Source organism: Syzygium oleosum, unplaced genomic scaffold, assembly GCF_021117445.2.
Source record: "Syzygium oleosum isolate NSW1041296 unplaced genomic scaffold, Sole_v2.1 Sole_v2.16, whole genome shotgun sequence".
In the NCBI taxonomy this organism is placed as follows: domain Eukaryota; kingdom Viridiplantae; phylum Streptophyta; class Magnoliopsida; order Myrtales; family Myrtaceae; genus Syzygium; species Syzygium oleosum.
Window position 1 is genome coordinate 5,230,322 of NW_026607500.1, and position 21,053 is coordinate 5,251,374.

A 21,053-nucleotide genomic window follows, 5' to 3' on the forward strand; every position below is an offset into this window, starting at 1 on the left:
AGTTAGTCACCATATAATTAACTATTAATTGTGAAATCTTCCGATGTCATGTGGATCAATCATATTTCTACATATCTGTTAGAACAGAACTTCAGTAAGGAATGAAAGAAATAATTTTTTTGACTTTTTCTTATTAGGAAATTAATTAATTTCTCGCAATTTTAAATATAATTAATTAATTAATCTCTTTTACTTTTACATCATGCTTCCATTTATTAAATAAAAAGTTGTGATGATAAAGCAAAATACTTACGAGCGTTTTACATGTGACATGAGTCAATAGATCATTTACGTAAAAGTTGAGAACATAAAGGATTATGACACGGGATGACCATTCAAACCTATTCTTGCAGCCTTTCTCATAATATAAAGATATTAGACATTAATTTAAGAAGTCGTGTTCTGTTTCTAAGTTTGAATACTTTGCGGAACGTAATCAAAATAACAATAAGCACTTTCATCGCCAATTACATTATAGATAAGTGAAGCTAATACCTTCATATAATCTCCCCTGGGTGTGATTAGACAATAGGCAGTATCAATGGAAGACCTTACGTGAGAAGGGAATGAGGGGGAAGATATTGTCATCTTACTACACAAAGTTCAACTACTCAAGGATTAAAGTTTAGAATCTAAGGTTCTAGAGGCATGTACCTCTCTTAATTGACATTGCAAGGCTCGACGTTTATCGCTATCTCAAGCCACCCTTCGTCCACACGATTAGGAAATCCTTGTTCTTGAGATGGTGTGCCCTGCTCATTGGTTAAAACGTCATTGATTTGGATGGAGTCACTTGACGGGCTCGGGGGGAAGTTAGTGTTTTCTAAAGTTTCAACTGCTACAATCTCATTGCCACCATCGTCCATACTTCTATCTTTAAATCTGCCTTTCCTTAAAGTATGGGAATTGAGGTCTCTTTGGTAAAATCTTCTTCCCAATAAAACAATTTTCCCCCACAATGAACCTGAAGAACTTGTTACTTCACGCCAATTTCTTTTGATGAACGTGACCATGAAAATGAGGAGAGCTAAGACTGCAACAACTCCAACAATCAAGAATAAAGCCCAGAAACTGTCAAGACCCAAGCTGTTGGAAGAAACCGAGGAAATAGAATTCAGGCAGTTGGTTTTTGGTGTAAACCACGCGTTTTCAATTTCCGTCATTGTAGGCCCTTCAGTTACATTGAGGATTGCTCGCGAAATATCCGTAACTAGTGGAGACCCTTTGGGGAAAACCTGTAAACAAAAAGAAGCATGACATTTGATTTTTAATCAAAGAAATAACTACTAATCCTAGTAATTGAAAAGTTTGAGGGTTTTCTCTTTTGGCTAGAAAGGAGGGATTGAGAACTTACGAAGCCAAATCCAGCAGTTTTAAATGCCGGGATCATTGTATATTTGTTGCAATATTGAGAAAGAACTAGTTTCATGTAGGGGACTTGGTCGAATGCCGCTGCGATCCCGCCCTTTGCGCTTCCATTGGAAAGAAGCGCATCGCATTCTCTAGGAGAGTGATACAATATAAGTCTGGAATCATCGAACTTCATTTGCTTTAGCATTCCATAAACGAAAGAGCCATATTTGTATCCCACCTTTTCTCCACTCTTTAGGAGCTGATCCACATCAGTCACAGTTGGTTGAAGATTTTTCACCACCAAAAAAGAGCTCAAGCTTGCGGTATAACTTTGTGTAAGTATAAGTACCACGAAAACCCACACGATCACAACAAATCTCGCTAGGTTGCTAAGTACTCTCTCTCCTGCAATCCAAATTAACAGTAAGCAAATTAATTCTCGGACAATGATATGTAAGTTGTAATGTTCAATTGATCTATTAAAGTGAAGGGCAAGTACTTTGTGCAAAGATCATGGTTGAAAAGGAAAACCAAAAGCTCGTGCCAACTTGATGCACGGCCGGACCCCTGAAATCTTCGTTAATCTGATGTTCAAGAATCCACACGACCAATGCTATAAACGCAAAGAAGCATCCTGTTGTTAACCAAAGGTCCCAAGTGAGTGGCTTCAAGAAAACCCAAGCATTCTTGCTCTTGTTGTCCTTGTATGGCACGACCATCACACCCCCCGTTGCGGAGTATGGTAAGGTGAAATCCACATACAATGATCTGTTCGCAATGATCGTTGTATCACCCACCACTGCATCATAATTCTGTTCCAAAGAAAGGAAGGGAAATGTTTTCTTTGTCGACCACATAATAGCATAGCAAGTTTCAACATGTAATCCAACGAAATCAAACACTTGCAATGAGTTATCTCACCTGGTAAAATACTTGATCGATCATGTCATTATAACTGCCAGCGCTACTTCCATTAGGCAAGGCAAATGGAATAAGGTCGTAAGCCACAACATAAGGCAATTTTTCTATCACGGCTTGAAAGATGTCGATACAATATCCGGTGACTTGGGATGTATTTGTGCTTGGATCCCGAGTCACCTTCACGAATTGATTGAAACCGTCCTTCACGGGAACTAAGATTTTCAACCTCTTCCCAGTCGTGGGAATCTCCCAACCCTTAGGAACAGAGGTCGAATCTCCTGGCCACAATACTGATTTGAGATTACTGTTAGAAGCGGAATATTTGCTTGCGTGCAATGACTTCAAATCTCTTAGCAGCCCATTTTCTAGAGTCCAAAACCCGATCCCTCTTGCTGCATTTCCATTGATATTAACAATCTGGAACGCTGATGACTTTAACTGCCCATCGACGAGGCTAAAATTTCCAGCGAGGCCTGTGAAATTCGTATTGGCTAGTTCTTGGAGAAGTTCCTTACCATTTTGAGAGATCCCAATAGTGTCGAGATCCGTTGCATCTGTTGAAGCATTCATCTGGAATGTAAAATTTGCTGCACCCATTTTCTCAACAACCATTGCCAGAGCCCAAGCATTGTCATAAGCCCAATATCCAAAAATATTCAACGTAGGATTAAGGACGGATGGGTTGTCTTGTTGGAATTTTATCTTCCATCGGACCGTGAAGTTGTCCAAGTTTTGCGTGTCTGGGACATAAGTCTTGATGCCCAGTACTCCTTGCATTGAACTAGCGACAACAGATGAATCCACCAAATTCAATTGGTCGGTTATTCCATTAGTCAAGATCCACACATAACCTTTGCTCATCATTCCTACCTCTTTTGCTTTGGCAAATAGCCGAGAACCAAGGGTAGGTGACATATGCACAATGAAGACCCTAGTTTGCATCGTCATTAACTTGTAGAGTTCCAGTAGGATTTGATTGTCCGTGGCCGAAGGAGGAATAAGGCTCCTATAGGGCACTCGCGTGTCGATCTCTTCCAAAGCATCGATAAGGAAAGGTATGACGCCTTCTCCGAACTCGTTGTCCACATATATGAGGACTGCTTCTTTCCAGCAAAAAGCTTGCACAACTGCGCTTATGGCCTTCACTTGGGACGAGTCATTTTGCACAGCTCGAATGAAGTATGGTCTTCGAATAGTACTGAGGGAAGGACTAGTAGCAGAAAAAGAGATGATGGGCACATGAGATTTCTTTCCAAGGTGAATGAGGAAGTCTGTTTGCACTGAACTTTGAGGGCCTATTATGGCTTGGACGTGTTTGTTCTTTATCAGATCAAGTGCTGCACGGGTGGGTGAACCAAAAAAGACGGTGAAACAATAACAATATAATAATATAAATTCTTATTGGAAAAGGCATAGTACTGATCAGAAGTCAATTAAAACTTGATGCATATTATAAAAATAGAAATGTTTAAGAAAAAGGAAACATAGGAGTTTGAAGTTGGGAAAGAACTCGCACTTGATATTATTTAAACAATATGTGTCTACTAATTATAAAAACTTTTCCATTTTCTCCGTTTATGAAGTTTTGAAAGTACCACTGAAGTTTTTTTCGTTATCACTAGACTCCTAATTCAATATGTCCTTACGATGATAAAATGTAAATTACTCCAACATGGGTAAGTGAAACCTCTTATTTTCAAGTATATATGAAATTGTACTCACGAAACATAGTCGAACACTCCCATTTGGATTTTAACGTAATTTCAGACACGATACACAATTGTGTTCGAATAAAATATTTATTAATGTCGAGGAAGCGCACTTTAATTAAGTAAACTGCAGATCCATGAAATTATTTGTACTATGTGGAGGGAATCGATGCCCGTCCATTTTTGACCGACTGAAACCAACCCATGTCGAAGATTTAATTTTAGTAACCATAGTGCAGGCATTTGGTTGTCGCCTTTGATGTTGTTTGGCATATGATATTGCAAACCAAGCAGAAACTAATTCTTTCGGCAAAAGTAATATTAAGAACAAAACAAAAGAGGATAAATTGGCCGAGACACGATCAAGTTGATTCTTCTTCATCGTTAAGTTGACCTCTTTATCTCATGCCATTTGAATATTCCACTCTAGAATCCAAGCCCCATATTCCAATTCTATGGATTTTATGAGGTCAGACATTTGTGATGTTATATTATATGTCAAGCCTCTCAACATCCATATTAAACTCCTTTCATGTATTGACAATTATTTGGTTGAACTTCAAACCTAAGTTGTTTATTTGACCATTAATAGCACACAGTTTCCTGGAAATAATTAACCACTTACTCAACTCGACAACAGATCGTTATACATGAAGTTTGGCTCAACTAGAAAAAAAAAATCAGTATAATTATGTAGAGATATGTTTTTTTTTTTTTTTATAATCGAGGTGTCCGCGCGGCCGGCGAGTTAGGGCTCAAACCAGCGGTGATGCCCGACTAGTCCTCGAGGGGGGCTAGCGCAGCATCCCACCGCCACGACCCCCCACTTAAATCACCGATGGGCGAGTTTTGAACCCAGGACCTTTCGTGAAAGGAACTGAGCGCAAACTAACGCGGCCACCGATGGGTGGGTTAGAGATATGTTTTATGTACATATTTCCATAGAAGAATTTGAAGTTGTCTTTATCAACCATCTCCGCAGACATGACTATCTTTCTAACCTGAAAAGCACGATAAGATTAGGCACTTTTTCCGAAACTGTAGCTATATAGCATGTGTCCTTTTCGAGACGATCTCTACATGTAGACATAATTTTATAAATTTTTAATACATTTACAGCGGGAAAAAGTCACAGGAGAGCTTTATACTCTTCAAGAATAGAACAAATAATAGTGGTCCTATACATCCAAGATCATAAACAAGAATCCCGTTCACAGGTCTTTACGAGATGAAACTTTGCATCCACAAATTTATGTACATATGTTTATTTTGGTGCAATATGAGAAGATAGACAAGGTGGACTTTTCTCTGTTGAATCTTTAAGTATCAACTTTATGTTATCTTGGATTCTATTATAAGATGATAAGGACATCATTGTCGCAATGATAAAAGACACTTTGAAAGTAGTGCACTCAATGACTTTGAAAAGGGAAAAAAAAGTTCCGCCTGTTTAAATGAAGTATATATACAGGAAGGTGGCTAGGGAAAATTGTCCAAAATATCATAAACTTATTGCACTTTTACCAATTCAATTCTAAACTTTTTAATTGTACCAATTGATTCATAAACCTTTTTACCTTTTGCCAATTGAGTCCATCTGGCCAAAATTGGCTAGAAATCGCTGACATAGATGCCGGTCATCCAACATAGCACGATCGGCGCTGACGTGGATAATTTAAATTTTTTTTCCTTTTCTCTTCTTTTTTTTTTTCTCTTTCCCTCCGCCAGCCATCGCCAGGCCTCATCGATGGCCGGCAGAGGTCGTCGGCCTTAGGTGAGGGCCGCCCTCACTGGATCTAGTAAGGGCAGCCCTTGCCAGGGGTCGGCAAGGGCTACCCTCGCAAGCCTAGGCAAGAGTAACCCTTGCCGGCCTTGGGTGAGAAAAGGAAAAAAGAAAAAAGAAAAGAAAAGGAAGAAAAGAAGATAAAGGGAAAAAAAGAGAGAAAAAAGTAAAGAAGGAAAAGAGAAAAAAGAAAAAAAAGGGAAAAATAGAAAATTTAAAAAAAAATTCCAAAAAGTTATTAAAATATTATTAATAATTTTTCACGTCAACATCAGCCATGCCAAGTAGGACTGTTGGTGTCCACGTCAGCGATTTTGGCCGGAGGACTGAATTGGCAAAACGTGTAAAGGTTTAAGACTCAATTGGCATAATTAAAAGGTTTTGAACTGAATTGACAAAAGTTCAATAAGTTTAGGACATTTTGGACAATTTTTCTAAAGGCAGCTAAGACACTGAGTAGACAATTCTTGAGGATGATCTCTTTCTTTTTTGGTAAACTTAACCTTGGTCGTTCCTTCATGGAGCTTTGGAAAATGGTGCTTGGACAATCTCTGCTGCGAGAATGCATATTGCTTTGAATGGAACACACATTATGTCGTTGAAAACTCAACTGGGGATTCATTTCACATATCAAATATATAGAAGCTGAAGTTTTCATATGATTGCCAATTGCGTCGTTACGAACAACAGTTTTTTTTTTTTTTTTTTGCATCACACAAACAGATGCATAAACTAGTTTAAAGTAGTTTATGCTACTCCGCAACATGTGTATTAACCCAAAACCAAACCCCTTCAAAGTTCAAGCAGAGATTTATTCCCAAAAAATTCAGTAAAAAAAAAAAAGATTAACCAAAATAATCTTCAACACGATCAACAGAAGTACAAAAATGTTAACCCAAAGCCTGGTGTCATCATACATTTCTGGTCAAGCATCGTGACCAGTCAGCATGTTAGAGAGAGAGAGAGAGAGAGAGAGAGAGAGAGAGAGCGAACCTGCAGCAGCAGCGGTAACCTCATCTCTTTTGGAGTCTCTAACGTTGAGGACGAGCCTGGTCTTGTACGAAGGGTTTGAACTATATAAGTCAGAGAGAGACATGTTAATGCAGCTCAATCCCATTTGACCCACCCACGTCTCCAGATCAAGAACCACCCCAACGTTCACTGGAATCATTGTGGCGTTGTTGTTGTTACTGCTTTGTGCCACCGCTAGGTGAGTGCCGTCACTGGAGGTCACGACGGTCACGAAAGAGAAGAGAGCCAAAAAGAGGAGCTTTTCAGCATGGAACGAGATACTTGGAGGAATCATTGAAACGGGTTTTGCAAAAAGGCTAGTGAGAGAGAGAGAGAGAGAGAGAGAGAGAGAGAGAGAGTTGGAGGATTTGATGATGAGGACGATGTATTTATAATGGAGAAGAGCTTTGAAAAAGTAAGACAAATCATGGAATGCTTATATTGAAGGATTGCTGGGCATGGGCATGACTTCCAGTGGTACCGATAGTTCATGGTTTTTTCTTATTTCTTCGATACTCCTATTGTCTTTCGTAGAAAGTTCATATAGCCTTGTCTATTCTTCAGTAAGCCCAAACATCTATCTCCTTCATTGACTACGCAGAGGAATCAAAATAGCTATGTTTGAAAGGTATTCATAGTTGGCTCCGGTCATGCTAAAGTTAGAACAAGTTGTTTACTCAATATTGTTAATTTTCTCATTCCCCTTCTCTTAATATTGTCCAACAACCTTCTGCGACCCAATCATTCATGTATTGCATAAAAAATTAGGGATCAATCCCTATCCATAAACAAAAATATTATTTGAAATGGCATATAGATATTAGGAGTATTTGCATATTTTTCAAACCGGTGGTGGGTGGACTTAACCGAAAGGTTCTAAACTTAATTGATAAATAGGATTGAGCCCACGGGAGCATGTAATTTTGGCTGAGCCCATTGTTTCTCTCTCGTGTCCGAAATTTGCACAACAATAAAGCCAAGTTGGAATAATGGAATTAGTAAATAGCATTACTTGGGGGTAATTCAGATTGTTTGGAAATTCAATTAGCGGAAATAATCAGAAAATCGTCTAAGTTGAATGTGAGAAATATGAAATAAAAACCCTAGGTTTGCTCTATATAAAGGCTTGTGATCACAATTGAAAGTGGAGTGGCTTCACAATTGAATACACGGCCACAAGAAAGCCAGAGAAAAGAGAGGAGAAAGTCGTGAGGTGTGAGGTTGGCTCATTGAAAATCGGCAGAGAGAGAGAGAGAGAGAGAGAGAGAGAGAGAACGACCATATAGAGAGAAAAAGAAAAAGAAAATCGTGAGAAGGGTTCTTGGGAAGGCAGCCACACTGGGAGACATACAAAAAAGAGATGAGGCTTTTTCTCTGGAATTTTTTCACGCTTCGACCAGGAGGAGACGAAGAATAGTTTTTGTTCTCTTTTTCTGCAGGTCAACGGACACACACAAAGGAGCTTGATACATAAAGACAGGAAGCAGCGATTTTTGGCTCGGTCTGTCCAGTCCTTGCCGTCACATTTTGGCGTCTGCCCCAGTCACGCCCAGATCAGCAAAGTCGGTATCTCCGTGGGTTCTTGTCTCTGCGCCAAACCACTCCTTGACCGACGAATTTCGACGGGTTCCTAGTTACCGGTCAACACACGAGCGACGCAGCAATGGCGGTCCAGTTGTTTTCCAGCTCGGTGTCCTCTGAGTAAAGCTACCGCATCCCTTGGTGTCGCTGCAAACGTCCTGTGGAAAAGACTCACTTGCTGATATCGTTTCCCCACTATGCCGAGCCAGCTTGACGTCAAAGTCGAGTGATCCAGTCCATGGTTACATCCGCAAGGCCATCACCAAACCATGACCTCCCAGCCGAGATTCGAGCAGCACCAACCGAGCATCACCGGCAGTCATCCTTGGCCAAGTGTCCCATCGACGGTCCCTTGCCATGCTGTGAAGCCATCACTGCTTGAGTCTCCGCTGTGCCCTCACCGTCGGCCACTTGATGCGATTCATCGTTGGTCGAGCTCGATTTGGAAACATTATCTGCATAATATTTCAAATTAGGTATTGAATATTTTCCAATTCAAATTTCTGATATTATTGCCTAATTTCGAATTATCCTTATCTAATCTCGAATATTCGGGCAATATTGCATCTCCTAAATTTATCGAGAGAATGATTTAAATTAGGAATTTTTCCTAATAGATCACGTGCGTATGGGCGGCAATCCGATCTCAATCCCGAGATTCCCGTCCGCACGGAAAATCGGTCATCCTATTCTTAATCCTTTGGATACAATTGTCAGTTTTATTTGTTTTCAAATTTGAATGAACGGAATATTCAATGATTTTCTTTTATGGATTGGGTGGATATTATATTGCAATGAGTTCTTATCCTTGGCTTAACTGTTTCCACAAAAAAATATACAAAAAAAAAATTCATTATAGATTAGATCGCATTCGTTGATAACCTTGCATGTTTAGAGATCATCTTAGGTTAGAATCTTGCTAGATAGAATTTTAGAGATCATCTTAGGTTAGAATCTTGCTAGATAGAATTTCCTTGTTAGGTTAGGATAATTTGGATCGATTGCATTTCTTGGAATTGATTCTAGAAGATTAGGATAAATTTCTGATTTAAATTAGGATTCAAATAATTGTATCCAAAGGGTTATGAATAAATTTCCTTGTTTACACTCACGCTATATTCAAATTTCCATTTCATAACATACATCACTCGCATATGTCCTATTTTTGTTCCACATCATTACACTAGTCATTCACTCAAGTCGCATTTTCGTGTCATAATGCATGCCATTCGCACATGTCATAATTTGATTCAAATCTCATTACGCATGGATTCACTCATGTCATTTTCTTTGTAATCACACATACGAAGAATGAGAACAGGATTTAACGTAGTTCAGTCGACCAAGGAAAGAACCCTTGGAAGCCTACGTCCATGATGAGAAACCACCAATTCATCATATCACCTTGGGGAGATTTTATTATCTTTAAATAAGATAGAATACATCTATGGGGATAAACATCAATATCTATTAGAAAGGCAAATATAGTTGTTATTTCCTTCTTTATAGATTTGAGTCAAATCTCCTACTAAATTTGTACTTTGCTGACTAATCGTTCTTATCTTTCCAACACTCTCCCACCAAGCTAGGGAGAAGATGTCATAGTGGTCAGCTTGGTCATCGCACGTTGGAACGCTTTCATGAAAAATGCCTTAGTAAATATGTCAGCTAATTGATCTTCACTTCTGGTGTATGGAGTCTCAATTGTCTTGTCTTGAACTTTCTCACGGATATAGTGAAGTTAACCTTCATGTGCTTAGTCCTTTCATAAAAGACCGGATATGAAGCAATATGAATTACTGCGTGATGATCGTAGAACAATTTTATAGGAGTTTGAAGCTTATTAAGACCCAAATCCTACAACAATAATCGAAGCCAAAATAATTCACATGTGGTTGAAGCCATGGCTTGTACTCAGCTTTTGCACTTGATCTAGCTAACACACTTTGCTTTTTGCTCTTCCAATGATCGGGTTTCTTCCTACAAAGGCGTAGAACCCCGTCGTTAATCATTTCCAACCCAATCTGCATCAGCATAACCTTCAGTATCTGTGTGACGACGATTCTTCATAAGAATGCCACATCCAGGGCTTGACTTTAGATATCGCAATATACAGTCCACCAACTCCATGTGACCTTCAGTAGGATTATGCATGAATTGGTCTAATTTAATTAACGGCATATCTGATATCAAGTCTTGTGATAGTCAAATAAATCAACCGACTCACCAATCTTTGCAACATTCCACTATCTTTGAGAGGAGTGGTGTTGGTGGTAAACATACTGCCATAATCCATAGGTGACTCTACGGGTTTAGCTCCTAATTTTCCAGTTTCCTTCAACAAGTCTAAAGCATATATTTTTCTCTAGGAGAGAACAATCCTTTGCTTGAACTAGCAATTTCAATTCCAAGAAAGTAATGAAACCTCCCCAAGTCTTTGATGTTAAACTTTTCATTCAAGTATTTGTAGAGAGAATGATTTGACTCACCAGTTTTGAAGCCAAAATTCACAAGAGTAGTACTGAGCTTGCCATAACAAGATCGTGAAGATTGCTTGAGACCATAAATTGCTTTATTTAATTTTCACACAAATCACTGTCCTTCCAAGTAATGTCCTAGGGGAAGGTCCATGTGCACTTCCTCTTCAAGGTCACCTTGTAAGAAGGCGTTCTTAACACCTATTTGAAAAAGTGACCATCTGTAATTAACTACAATTAATATGATAACACTAACTGTGTTCATCTTCACTACAGGAGCAAATGCTTCTTTGTAATCCACCCCAAAAGTTTATACTATTGTCACAACTCTTGCTTTGTGCCTCTTAGTAGATCCATCCATTTTGTATTTGATCTTGTAAATCTAACGACAACCAACAGGTGGTTTCTTAGATTACGATGGAACTATATCCCAAGTGCGGTTTTTGTCTAGAGCATGTAGTTTCTCATCCATGGCTTGCTTCCATATAGTTGACCTTTGTGCCTCAAGAAAGCTTGTTGGTTCTTTGTCCTTATCAATAGCAATCAAAAGAACACTGAACTCAAGTAAAATATTTTCATAAGAGATTAATGCTTGTATAGAATAAGGAGTAGATAAATGATATGTTGATAAGTCATAAAGCCGAGTTGATGGCTGAGAAATTCTAGTTGACCGATGAACTAGAACCAAGTGTAGCGAGATCACTTTTAGAAGCAAGCAAGTATAACCAAGCGCAGCAAGATTTATCATCAATAAACGTAACAAAAAATTTAAATCCATCACGGAAGTCAACAGGAGGAGCTCCACAAACATCTGAATGAATTAATTCAAACAACTCTAAAGATGGACTGGTTCTAGAGCAGAGAGACAATCTGTGTTGTTTAGCATAACGACAAATCTCACAAGAACTAGTATCAAGAGTAAAGGTAGAATCAAGGGTTAATACCACACAGAACCTCAAACTGGTACACCTGTGATAAATTTACCCTAAAATAATTTTTTGACCACAAAAAATCTCAAATTGATATATTTGTGACAAATTTACTCTCCGTTAAATTGGACTAATAAAAAAAATCACAAACTAGTACGCCCGTGACAAATAAAAGGTAAAACCTCAAATTGATACATCCGTCAACTGCCACATATTATTTAACTAAGCAATTTGATAGTAAAATTTAACAGAAACTAACGGAGGGTAAATTTGTCACAAGTTTACCAGTTTGGGGCCTTTAGTGGTCAAAAAATTAGTTTGGGATAAATTTGTTATAGATTTACTAGTTTGAGGTTTTTCGTGGTATTAACCCTAAAATCAATAATATATAGCACACTATCCAATGGATGCCCATACGCCAATGCCAGAGATGAACCTCCGTGTCTTTATTGTTCCTGGCAATCAAACCTACACTTGGTAAATCAGGTATGTACAGCCCTTGTTGGAATTGACCCTCACCAATCTTCTTCCCTATTAAACTATCCTGAAAGATGACCTTATAATGGGAAAAGACAACATTGCAATTCAGATCTCTACTAATTTTACTGACAAATAGGAAATTAGATGATAAAGCTAAAACAATAAAACATATGAGTTGGTCGAAAGAAATTCCACCGTTCTAGTTCTCTAAACAGGAACCTGCTCTCCATTAGCAACGATAATAGACAAGTAATTTGATGTGTCATAGAGATTTTTAATCCATCGAGATGTGTTGCACATATGATCTGTCTAGTTTGGTCTTTTTGCCTAGCACTAAACATGTAAATATTTCATTGTGGAGGCAAATGGGACCTAGAAAGATTTGAACTCAAGACCTTCCTACTCTTATATCATATGAGATTTGATGGGACCACTCCCAACTATTCTAAGAGTTTAAGCTATTAGATAAAGGCGTGGTTTTAATTTTAAATATTCTATCACATGTTGTATTTGATTTCTACATCGTTCACACATGTCATTTGCTCATGTCCTCTTCTAATTATACATCATTACACATGTCATTCGGTCATGTCACATTGGAATCTCGCAACCTTCCACATGTCATTCATACTTTTTTATTCTTTCTCCATGTTACCCTAGATGCTAGTTGGGTTCCAAATCATAGTACATGTCATATTCGATTGTCCCACATGTCATTTACGCATGTCATATGCATTTGTCATATTCAATTACCACGTATGATTAGCATATGTATCATTCAAACACCACACGTCATGCATAGCATATTTAAAATTGATGATCATTACAATCTGGAGAGAAATATTCAGGACAAAAAGACAAAATACCGAATTAGAGAAAGACATTATGGATTGATTTATCAACTTCTTTGGACTATATACTAGGTATCTTCTATGTCAATTTTATAGTATGATCTTCTATAAAGTTTTTTATCAAGGATAAAGGAAAATATGACTCTTTCAACAAATTATGCTCTCAACTTGACTTCCAAACTTGGTGAAATTCTCATAAAATCAATATGAATATGCTTATGGGCAAATTAGATGCTCTCGAAACTCTAAATCGTTTTTGTCTGTGAAGAAAATAGTTTACCAATTTACACTCGATCTTCTCCATAGCTTTTCATGCTAGTAAATTGAACCAACCTCTCAGACCAAAAAAAAAAGTTTGAACCAACCTCGATATATTTTTGATGAAATGATGAACATTACAATTAGGAAAGATATTTCCAGGACAAAAAGACAAAATTCCTGATTAAAGAAAGACGGTATGGTTTGATTTATCTACTTTGGAATAGATACAGGATGAATGTTCTGATTTCTCAATTGAGCGTGAAATTGAAAGGCAATTTCCTATTAAGAACATTGAAATTCTACAATGGTGGTCCTGATCTTGATCAGCTGCCAATATCTGCTTCGAGTTGAATCTTCCCAAGTCTAGAAGCATATGAGTTAAGCTTGTAATGCTTGCATTTTTCCTGGAGGGTCATATCAAGAAGGTATAAGAGCTTGTTCTCTGTCTCCTTCGCATGCAAATTACAGGAAAGAGCACGATTATAAAGAAAAGTCGATATGTGTCGTTAGTCACGATATTAGAAAGAGACACCGTTGATTAATAAATACAAAAGTCTCTCCAACTCGCAAATCTGACCGCATGGGAGGACTAATACTAAATGTCTTTCTTGTCTTCATTTCAATAAGATAAGATAGTGGCATACTGGAAGCTTCTTATTTGTCCTAGTTGTATTTTTTTTCTTCCTTTTTGATATTTTTATTAGTCGTCTCCAGCAACAACAACAACAACAAAAAAGCATTTTAACCAGCAATCCGAGATAGTTAAGTGAAGATTTATTTATGACATTGCTATAGAATTTCTTGAATTATTAATTTTGCGTCATTAATAAGTATATAACTGAATCTAGTATTGCATTCTATATTGAAGCAGCAAAAACGGGTGATAACACGAATCAAGAAAAAGTATTAAATTTGCAAATAAGAAGTGCCAAATTACAGAGCTAGCAAGAATCTATATATATATTGAGCCCATCTAAATTGCTGATCATGTTGGTCCAAAGGTACGACCCACATAATTATTGGTTTGGGTAATATAGACCATGTAATAACTTCTCCTTAATGACATAAATATAGATAGCATGGTCAAATAGAGCATGTAGAGCAAACTCATCTAGACCGTTAGTCATGTGCGTCCAATGTGGGACTCAAATGATTTATTCATTAGAATTGTCCATGACATGTTTTCATTAGAATTATACCATATTAAGGATTTTTTTCTCATAAACTCTAAGGTTATTAGAGCTATACCATATATAAATTTTTGATTGTTTATTTAATTATGTTCAAAGATTTCAAAAATCAAAAGTATTAGGATGAACCTCAATCTTAGTGATAGGAATTACATATTGTCTTGCATTTAATCACAAGAGTTATTATATGGATTTTTCAAATACGTGAAGTTATATATATATATATATATATATATATATATATATATGTGTGTGTATGATTTCATGTGATTATCTTTTTAGAAATATGTCTTGTTATTTTATAATTTTTATGTGATTATGGGTTACGTTTTATGGATTTGATAAACTCGATTAATATTAGGTGGAGGTTGACTATATAAATATAGGATTATTAGTAAGACCGTAAACAAGCCCTCTCATGTGCAACCGAAAACGAAGAACAGGACCTGGAACTAATAAACAAAGAATAAGACAGACAAGAATCACATGCAAAATCAAATACTAAATACAACATAGAAAATGAGACTTGACTATGATTTAATGTCGCTTGATCGAGCTCAAGATTGCAAATATCATGAAAGAAGGAAAAATATTGTCTAGACCACAGATGATACAAGATAATATTATTATAATCATGGTAATTTGCACAATCAATGGGAAGATTTTTCTGCTAAGGAAATGGTTTTACCAATCACACTCGATCTTCTGTATAGCTTTCCATGCTAGTTAGACAATTGAACCGAACTTAATATATTTTCGGCCAAATGATGTACATTACAATTAGGAAAGATATTTCCAGGACAAAAAGAAACATACCGGATATAAGAAAGATGTTGTGGATTCATTTTTCTACTTCTTTGTAATATATGTACTAGGTATCTTCTATGTCAACTTTATATTATGATCTCTCTCTTTTTTTTTTTTGGGGGGGTGTGGTTGGGGTAAGAAATATTATGATCATTTACGCAGTTTTTTTTTATCAAGAATAAAGGAAAGTATGACTCTCTGAATTATTTATGCTCTCAGATTGACTTCCAAACTTTGTGAAATTCTCCTAAAAAAAGTGGACATGGTTATAAACAAATTGGATGATCGAAGCTCTAGGTCTCGCAAAATCAAGCATTTAATCAAAATGGAGTTTAAACTCCTTTAAAATTAAAAGTACAATTAGGAGAGTTATTAGGAGTTCAACGAGAGTTGGGGTCTAACGTGAAGCATAAAAGACATGAATAAGATTATAATTACATAATATGTTCAATGTAATATTCTTTATAAGCAATAAGATGAATGTTTGGATTCCCCTAGTATCTCTAGTTGGCTCTAAGTCAAGTTGAATCTTTCCAAATTAATGTAGTTGGTAGATGGGACTTATGATATTTTCCTTACAATTGCAAATGTCTTCGTCAAGTTGAATCTTTCCAAGTCTCCAGCTACGAACTTGAATTTCTTATTATTAAAATGCAAAAATTTAGCGACAGCTTTAGAAGCATAAAAGTCAAGCAAGCATACGTTCCAATGTCATATCAGCAGTCTAGAGATTACCGTGAAATTTGCAAGATTAGTTTAATCTACTAATTACAAGGAATGAAAATATTATTAGATCACTTAGAAAATTGTTTTAGTATATATCGAAACGCCATGGGCTTGTCACATTTGTATTGTAACTGAACGGTCATATCAAGTAGGAATCAGAGCTTGTTCTCTCTCTTTCATATGCAAATTCTAGGAAAGAGCACGATCATAGAACAAAGAGGATATTTGTCGTTTATCACAGATTAGAAAACGACACTATTGATCAATGAATGCGAAATTCACTCGAACTCACAAATTATTTCATTAACGAATGCAAAAGGTGTACTCAATTTGATAAAGGTGTAGTGCTCGGAATGAGCTTTTCGGATTGGGATTAAGGGACTCGTAACTCTTTCTAGATCAAAGTTATAGTCGTTTTGTCACACGCTATGCATATTTGTTGTCCTAAACCCGTTTGCCAAACAATCCAAAAAGCCATTAGCGGCCGTGTTTGCATCAATTTTGTTAGTTTTGTCTAAACTAATGTACTGGGAAAAGGATCCTTTTTACCTTCCTTCCCCGCTTTCCATCCCCCTCGGATGATTTTATCCAATGGGACCTGCTGAAAATATAGTTCAATATTGCCCATAAAATGAACGTATATCCCAAAGTTTTGTCGCCTGTTATAAAACCACCTAAACTTAACACCATGCCAGTTCCATGATACACAGACGAAAATGCACCGGACTTGCTAATTAAATTCATCAGTCTAAGTCCAGTTTGGGTTTTGAATTTCTCGTCGAAGTATATGGACAGTTAAGCGAGAAGTAAAAAGATGAGTTCATTGCTTGCATCGTCTCTTTCAAATACGAAAATTATAGGAAACAGCGTACTTAATTTCAAAAAGAAAATGTCACATAATTTGTCTGACTGCATATTCGATTTTGACACCATTAAGAAATCAACATATTGAAACAGTCTCGCCGCGTAGGTAATGCATAAAGGAAATTGTGGAAGAAAAGGAGGAGCTAGAGGATGATGTGTCTGGTGAAGGAAGAATAATAATTTCTAGACTTGGTGATGGAAGAAAATAGAACAAATATAAGGTGAGAGAAGTCAAAACAACAATTGGAGGAAGTATAAACTTCTTTGTCATATATTCTCCATGCCCAGTTTGTTCCACTCGCCTCATCGAGAATTTTAAGGTTTTGAACTTAGCAACCTTATACTTGTAGCCTACTGATTTTATCTAAGCTCTAGGGATAAGCACAGGAGAAATCCTAAAATTTATGTTTCGAGTATAGTTGCGTGCTAGGAAAATTGTCCAAAAAGTCATAAACATTTTGCACTTTTTCCAATTCAGTCATAAACCTTTCAATTTTGCCAATTGAGTCATAAACATCACATTTTGCCAATTGAGTCCATCCAGTCAATTTTGGTAGAAAATCACTTATGTGGACGCCGACCATGCCACATAGAACGGCCAGTGCTAGCGTAAATAATTTTTAATAACATTTTAATACTTTTGAATTTATTTTAATATGGCTAACCTTTCTATGCGTTACATTATTAAATTTTATGTAGGGAAAGATATTTATCGGGAATTTGAAAGTCATTCATCACATAAAATTTACAACGCATATTTGTTATATTGAATTATCTATCATAAGATAAATGAATTATAGAGAAGTAACTAGAATTATTCATTATATCTAAATCAATCTTTTTTCTCAAAGGAACTGTTGCCTTAGTAAAAGTAATTTTATTAATTCTTGATTAGCACCATTTTTATCTAATTTTAATAAGAAGAAATTTGTTATGTATTATTCATAAAAAAAAAATCCCGTGAATTACTGACTAACCTAGATTGATTAATCAATCAAATAAATATAAAAAAACTCTAATACTTATATAAATATAGTGTTAATTAAGATAAGTTCTGTATAAGAACTTCTGCACCAATTGTTTTATAGTAACGATAATTTTCTCAATAACATAATTACTTAGACGTAAGATTATCGACTGAGTTCTGCTGCACATTCCCGAAGCAAGAATGATGTTTCGTAACAACACGAGCCGAACTCATGAACCGAGGCGCAGTGCATGTTAATCATCATTATCTACTTTCATAATGTCATTTGCTCGTGCCATATTGAAATTTCTATTTCATAATGTATGTCATTCGCCCATGTCATATTCAAATCCCATATCATTATGCAAGTCGTTCGCTCATATTTTTTTTTGAATTCCATGTCACCATGCTTGTCATTCGCACATTTCACTATTCGATTTTAATGTTATGATGTATGCCATTAGCACATGTCATAATTCGATTCCACCGTGATCACATGTGTCATTCCGTCATGCCATATTCAAATTTCCATTTCATAATGCATGTAATTTGCATATATCCTATTTGAATTCCATGTCCATTACACAAGTCATTCACTTATGTTGCATTTGAATTCCCTATGACCATGCGCGTGATTCGCATGTCATAATTGGATTTCCATGTAATAATGCATGTCATTCGCACATGCCATATTTCAATTTCAACATGATGCATGACATTCGCTCATGCCGTTTTCAATTTCTAAGTCATTTAGGGTGCGTTTGGTAACTATTTTGTTCCCAGAAATAATTTCTAAGCATTTGAAGGAGTTTGGCAACGACTCAAAATTTCCATTCTTGGAATAAAAAAAGAATAGAAATGCCTTTGATAACTGCACAAAATTTCTTTTTATTAATAATATTTTAAATTTTTTAATATTTCTTTCTCTTTTTTTTCTCTTTTTTTTTCTTTTTTTTTTCTTCTCCTTCTTGGCCATGGCCAGGTCGCCAGCCACAGGCCAGGGCCGACGAGGGCGCCGGGGCCCTCGCCGGCCACAGGCGAGGGCGGCCCTCACTAGCCTTTTCCAGCCCTCGCCCGAGCCGGCGAAGGCTGTCGTCGAGGCTCGCTGCCTGGGTGAGGGCCGCCCTCACTGGATCTGGCAAGGGCTGGACCCTCACCGATGCCCTTGCCAGATCCGGCGATGGCGGCCCTCGCTGGCTCGAGCGAGGGCTGGAAAAGGCCAGCGAGGGCTGCCCTCACCCAGGTCGCGAAGGTCCAGCCCTCGCCTGTGGCATTCCGAATTTCGACCCATTTTTGGGATTTATAAAGCGTGTATTTCATCAGTGTGCTTATAGTAAAATCTCGCTCGGAACTGATCACTCATGGGTTATTTTTAAATTAGAGATTTCGCTAGAATCGCATTCGATCGAATTTAGCTGTTATTTAGAGCCCGAACTTGGGAGTCAAATTTCTCAGAGTTTCGTGACGAATTTAATTGGACGGTGTCGATATAATTGTGGCCAGCGTCGAGATTGCCCAGAATCATCGAAAAGTGAAATTTGGACCGGATGCGGATTTTGACCAGTAGACCTCCCTCTGGGTTTATTTTATTTAGTAACTTTTGGCCTAATCCCAATTTATAATTAGGATTTTTAGTGGACCGTTGGATCGACTTCGAGTTTGAACGTGAGCCGTTGGATCGCACTCGATTAATTTGACTCTCTCTCTCTCTCTCTCTCTCTCTCTCTCTCTCTCTCTCTCTCTCTCTCTCTCTCTCTGCCCGCGTGTCCCCTCTCCCCCTAGCTACGCACGTCCCCTCCCTCATCTCACCATCCAGACTCTCTCTCTCTCTCTCTCTCTCTCTCTCTCTCTCTCTCTCTCTCCTCCCTTCTTCCTCTTTTCCTTTCTTCTTCTTCTTCTCTTCTTTTCTTTCCCTCTTGGCTGCTGCATCTGCTTCTTCTTCTTTTGCTCGCCGACCGCCACTCGCTCGACCAACCACCACCACCAATGTCACTGCCGCCCAGCCACCGCACGCCGTCGCCGTCGCCAGCCAGCCCGGCCGCGTGCCTGCTCGTCCACCGTCGCCTCGTGACCGCCCGTCGCCTGTCCGCCCAAGCGACCCGCGGGTACTGCCCTCCGCCCAAACCAGTCGCCACCGCCGTGCGCCGACGTCGCTGCACGTCCAACAGCCGCACGTCGCTCGCAGGGCCGCCGTCCGACCGTCGCTCCCGCCCCCGGCCACTCGCTAGCTCGCCCAGCAGCTCGCCATCGCCGTCGTCGTCGTCGCCAGCTCGCCATCGTCGTCGTCGGTCGCTCGCCCAGCTCGCCTGTCGTGTCACCCAGGCCATCGCCCATCCGCCTGGCTGTTGTCCCTGCCTTGGCCGGACTATCCCGGCCAAGTGCCGAGCTCGTCGCCCGTGCGCTTAGCCTGCACCGTCCCGGCCGTGGCCGAGCTCGCCCGGCCCCGCTCGCCCGCACGCCTCGGCCGCTCACCCCGCACGCCTGGCCGCTCGCCCCGCACGCCTAGCCGCTCGCCCGGCCGTGGTCGAGAGTCCCGGGCCGTGGCCGAGGGCTGTGCCGAGCCATGGCCGAGCCTCTTGCCCACTGTGCCCTCGCCCGCGCCGAGCCCACCGCTACCCCGACCGGCCATTTGGCCCCCTTGCCGGTTTTCCTTGGGCCAAAACCTAAGTAAGTGACTCCTTAAACCCTACTTAGTACTTTGGGTATTATTAGACTTGTTTATGGGTGATTAGTGTTGGTTTAGTGACTAAGTTAGGTAGGGATTAGTTAATTGAATGTGATTAGTTTATGGATTATGTGGTGGTGATTTTGTGGCTAAATTAGTGATCGATCGAGATGGGTTCAATGACTGAGTTGTAGTGGCGTTTGTGGGTGAAATTGGTGTTTGAATGTGGCCGACTTGAAGGTCGGATTGGTGGGCTAATGTGGTGATCATGACTTGAATTTGAATAGTATGACGTGTTAGATTGGTATTAGCGAATTGTGTTATGGCATATGTGCATTAGAAATGTCTTGAGGCGTTGTTACGCGGGACTGAGCCCGGATTGATCGGAGAGCTACCAACCTGAGGCGTGGTTACGCGGGTGTGGCTAGAAAGGCGAGAAATGTCATGAGGCGTGGTTACACGGGACTGAGCCCGGATT

General features: G+C 38.7%; 1 protein-coding gene across 1 annotated transcript; it reads right to left on the minus strand.

Moving 5' to 3' along the window:
- Positions 1–355: 355 nt before the first annotated feature.
- On the minus strand, positions 356–7,122 carry LOC115671374 (glutamate receptor 2.1-like). Its single transcript, XM_030592918.2, has 5 exons — positions 6,760–7,122; positions 2,275–3,611; positions 1,853–2,165; positions 1,355–1,758; positions 356–1,235 (listed from the first exon to the last, which is right to left on the minus strand). Exons 1-5 carry the CDS (start codon positions 7,070–7,072, stop codon positions 660–662), a joined length of 2,943 nt encoding a protein of 980 aa, XP_030448778.1. The 5' UTR covers positions 7,073–7,122; the 3' UTR covers positions 356–659.
- Positions 7,123–21,053: the final 13,931 nt, after the last annotated feature.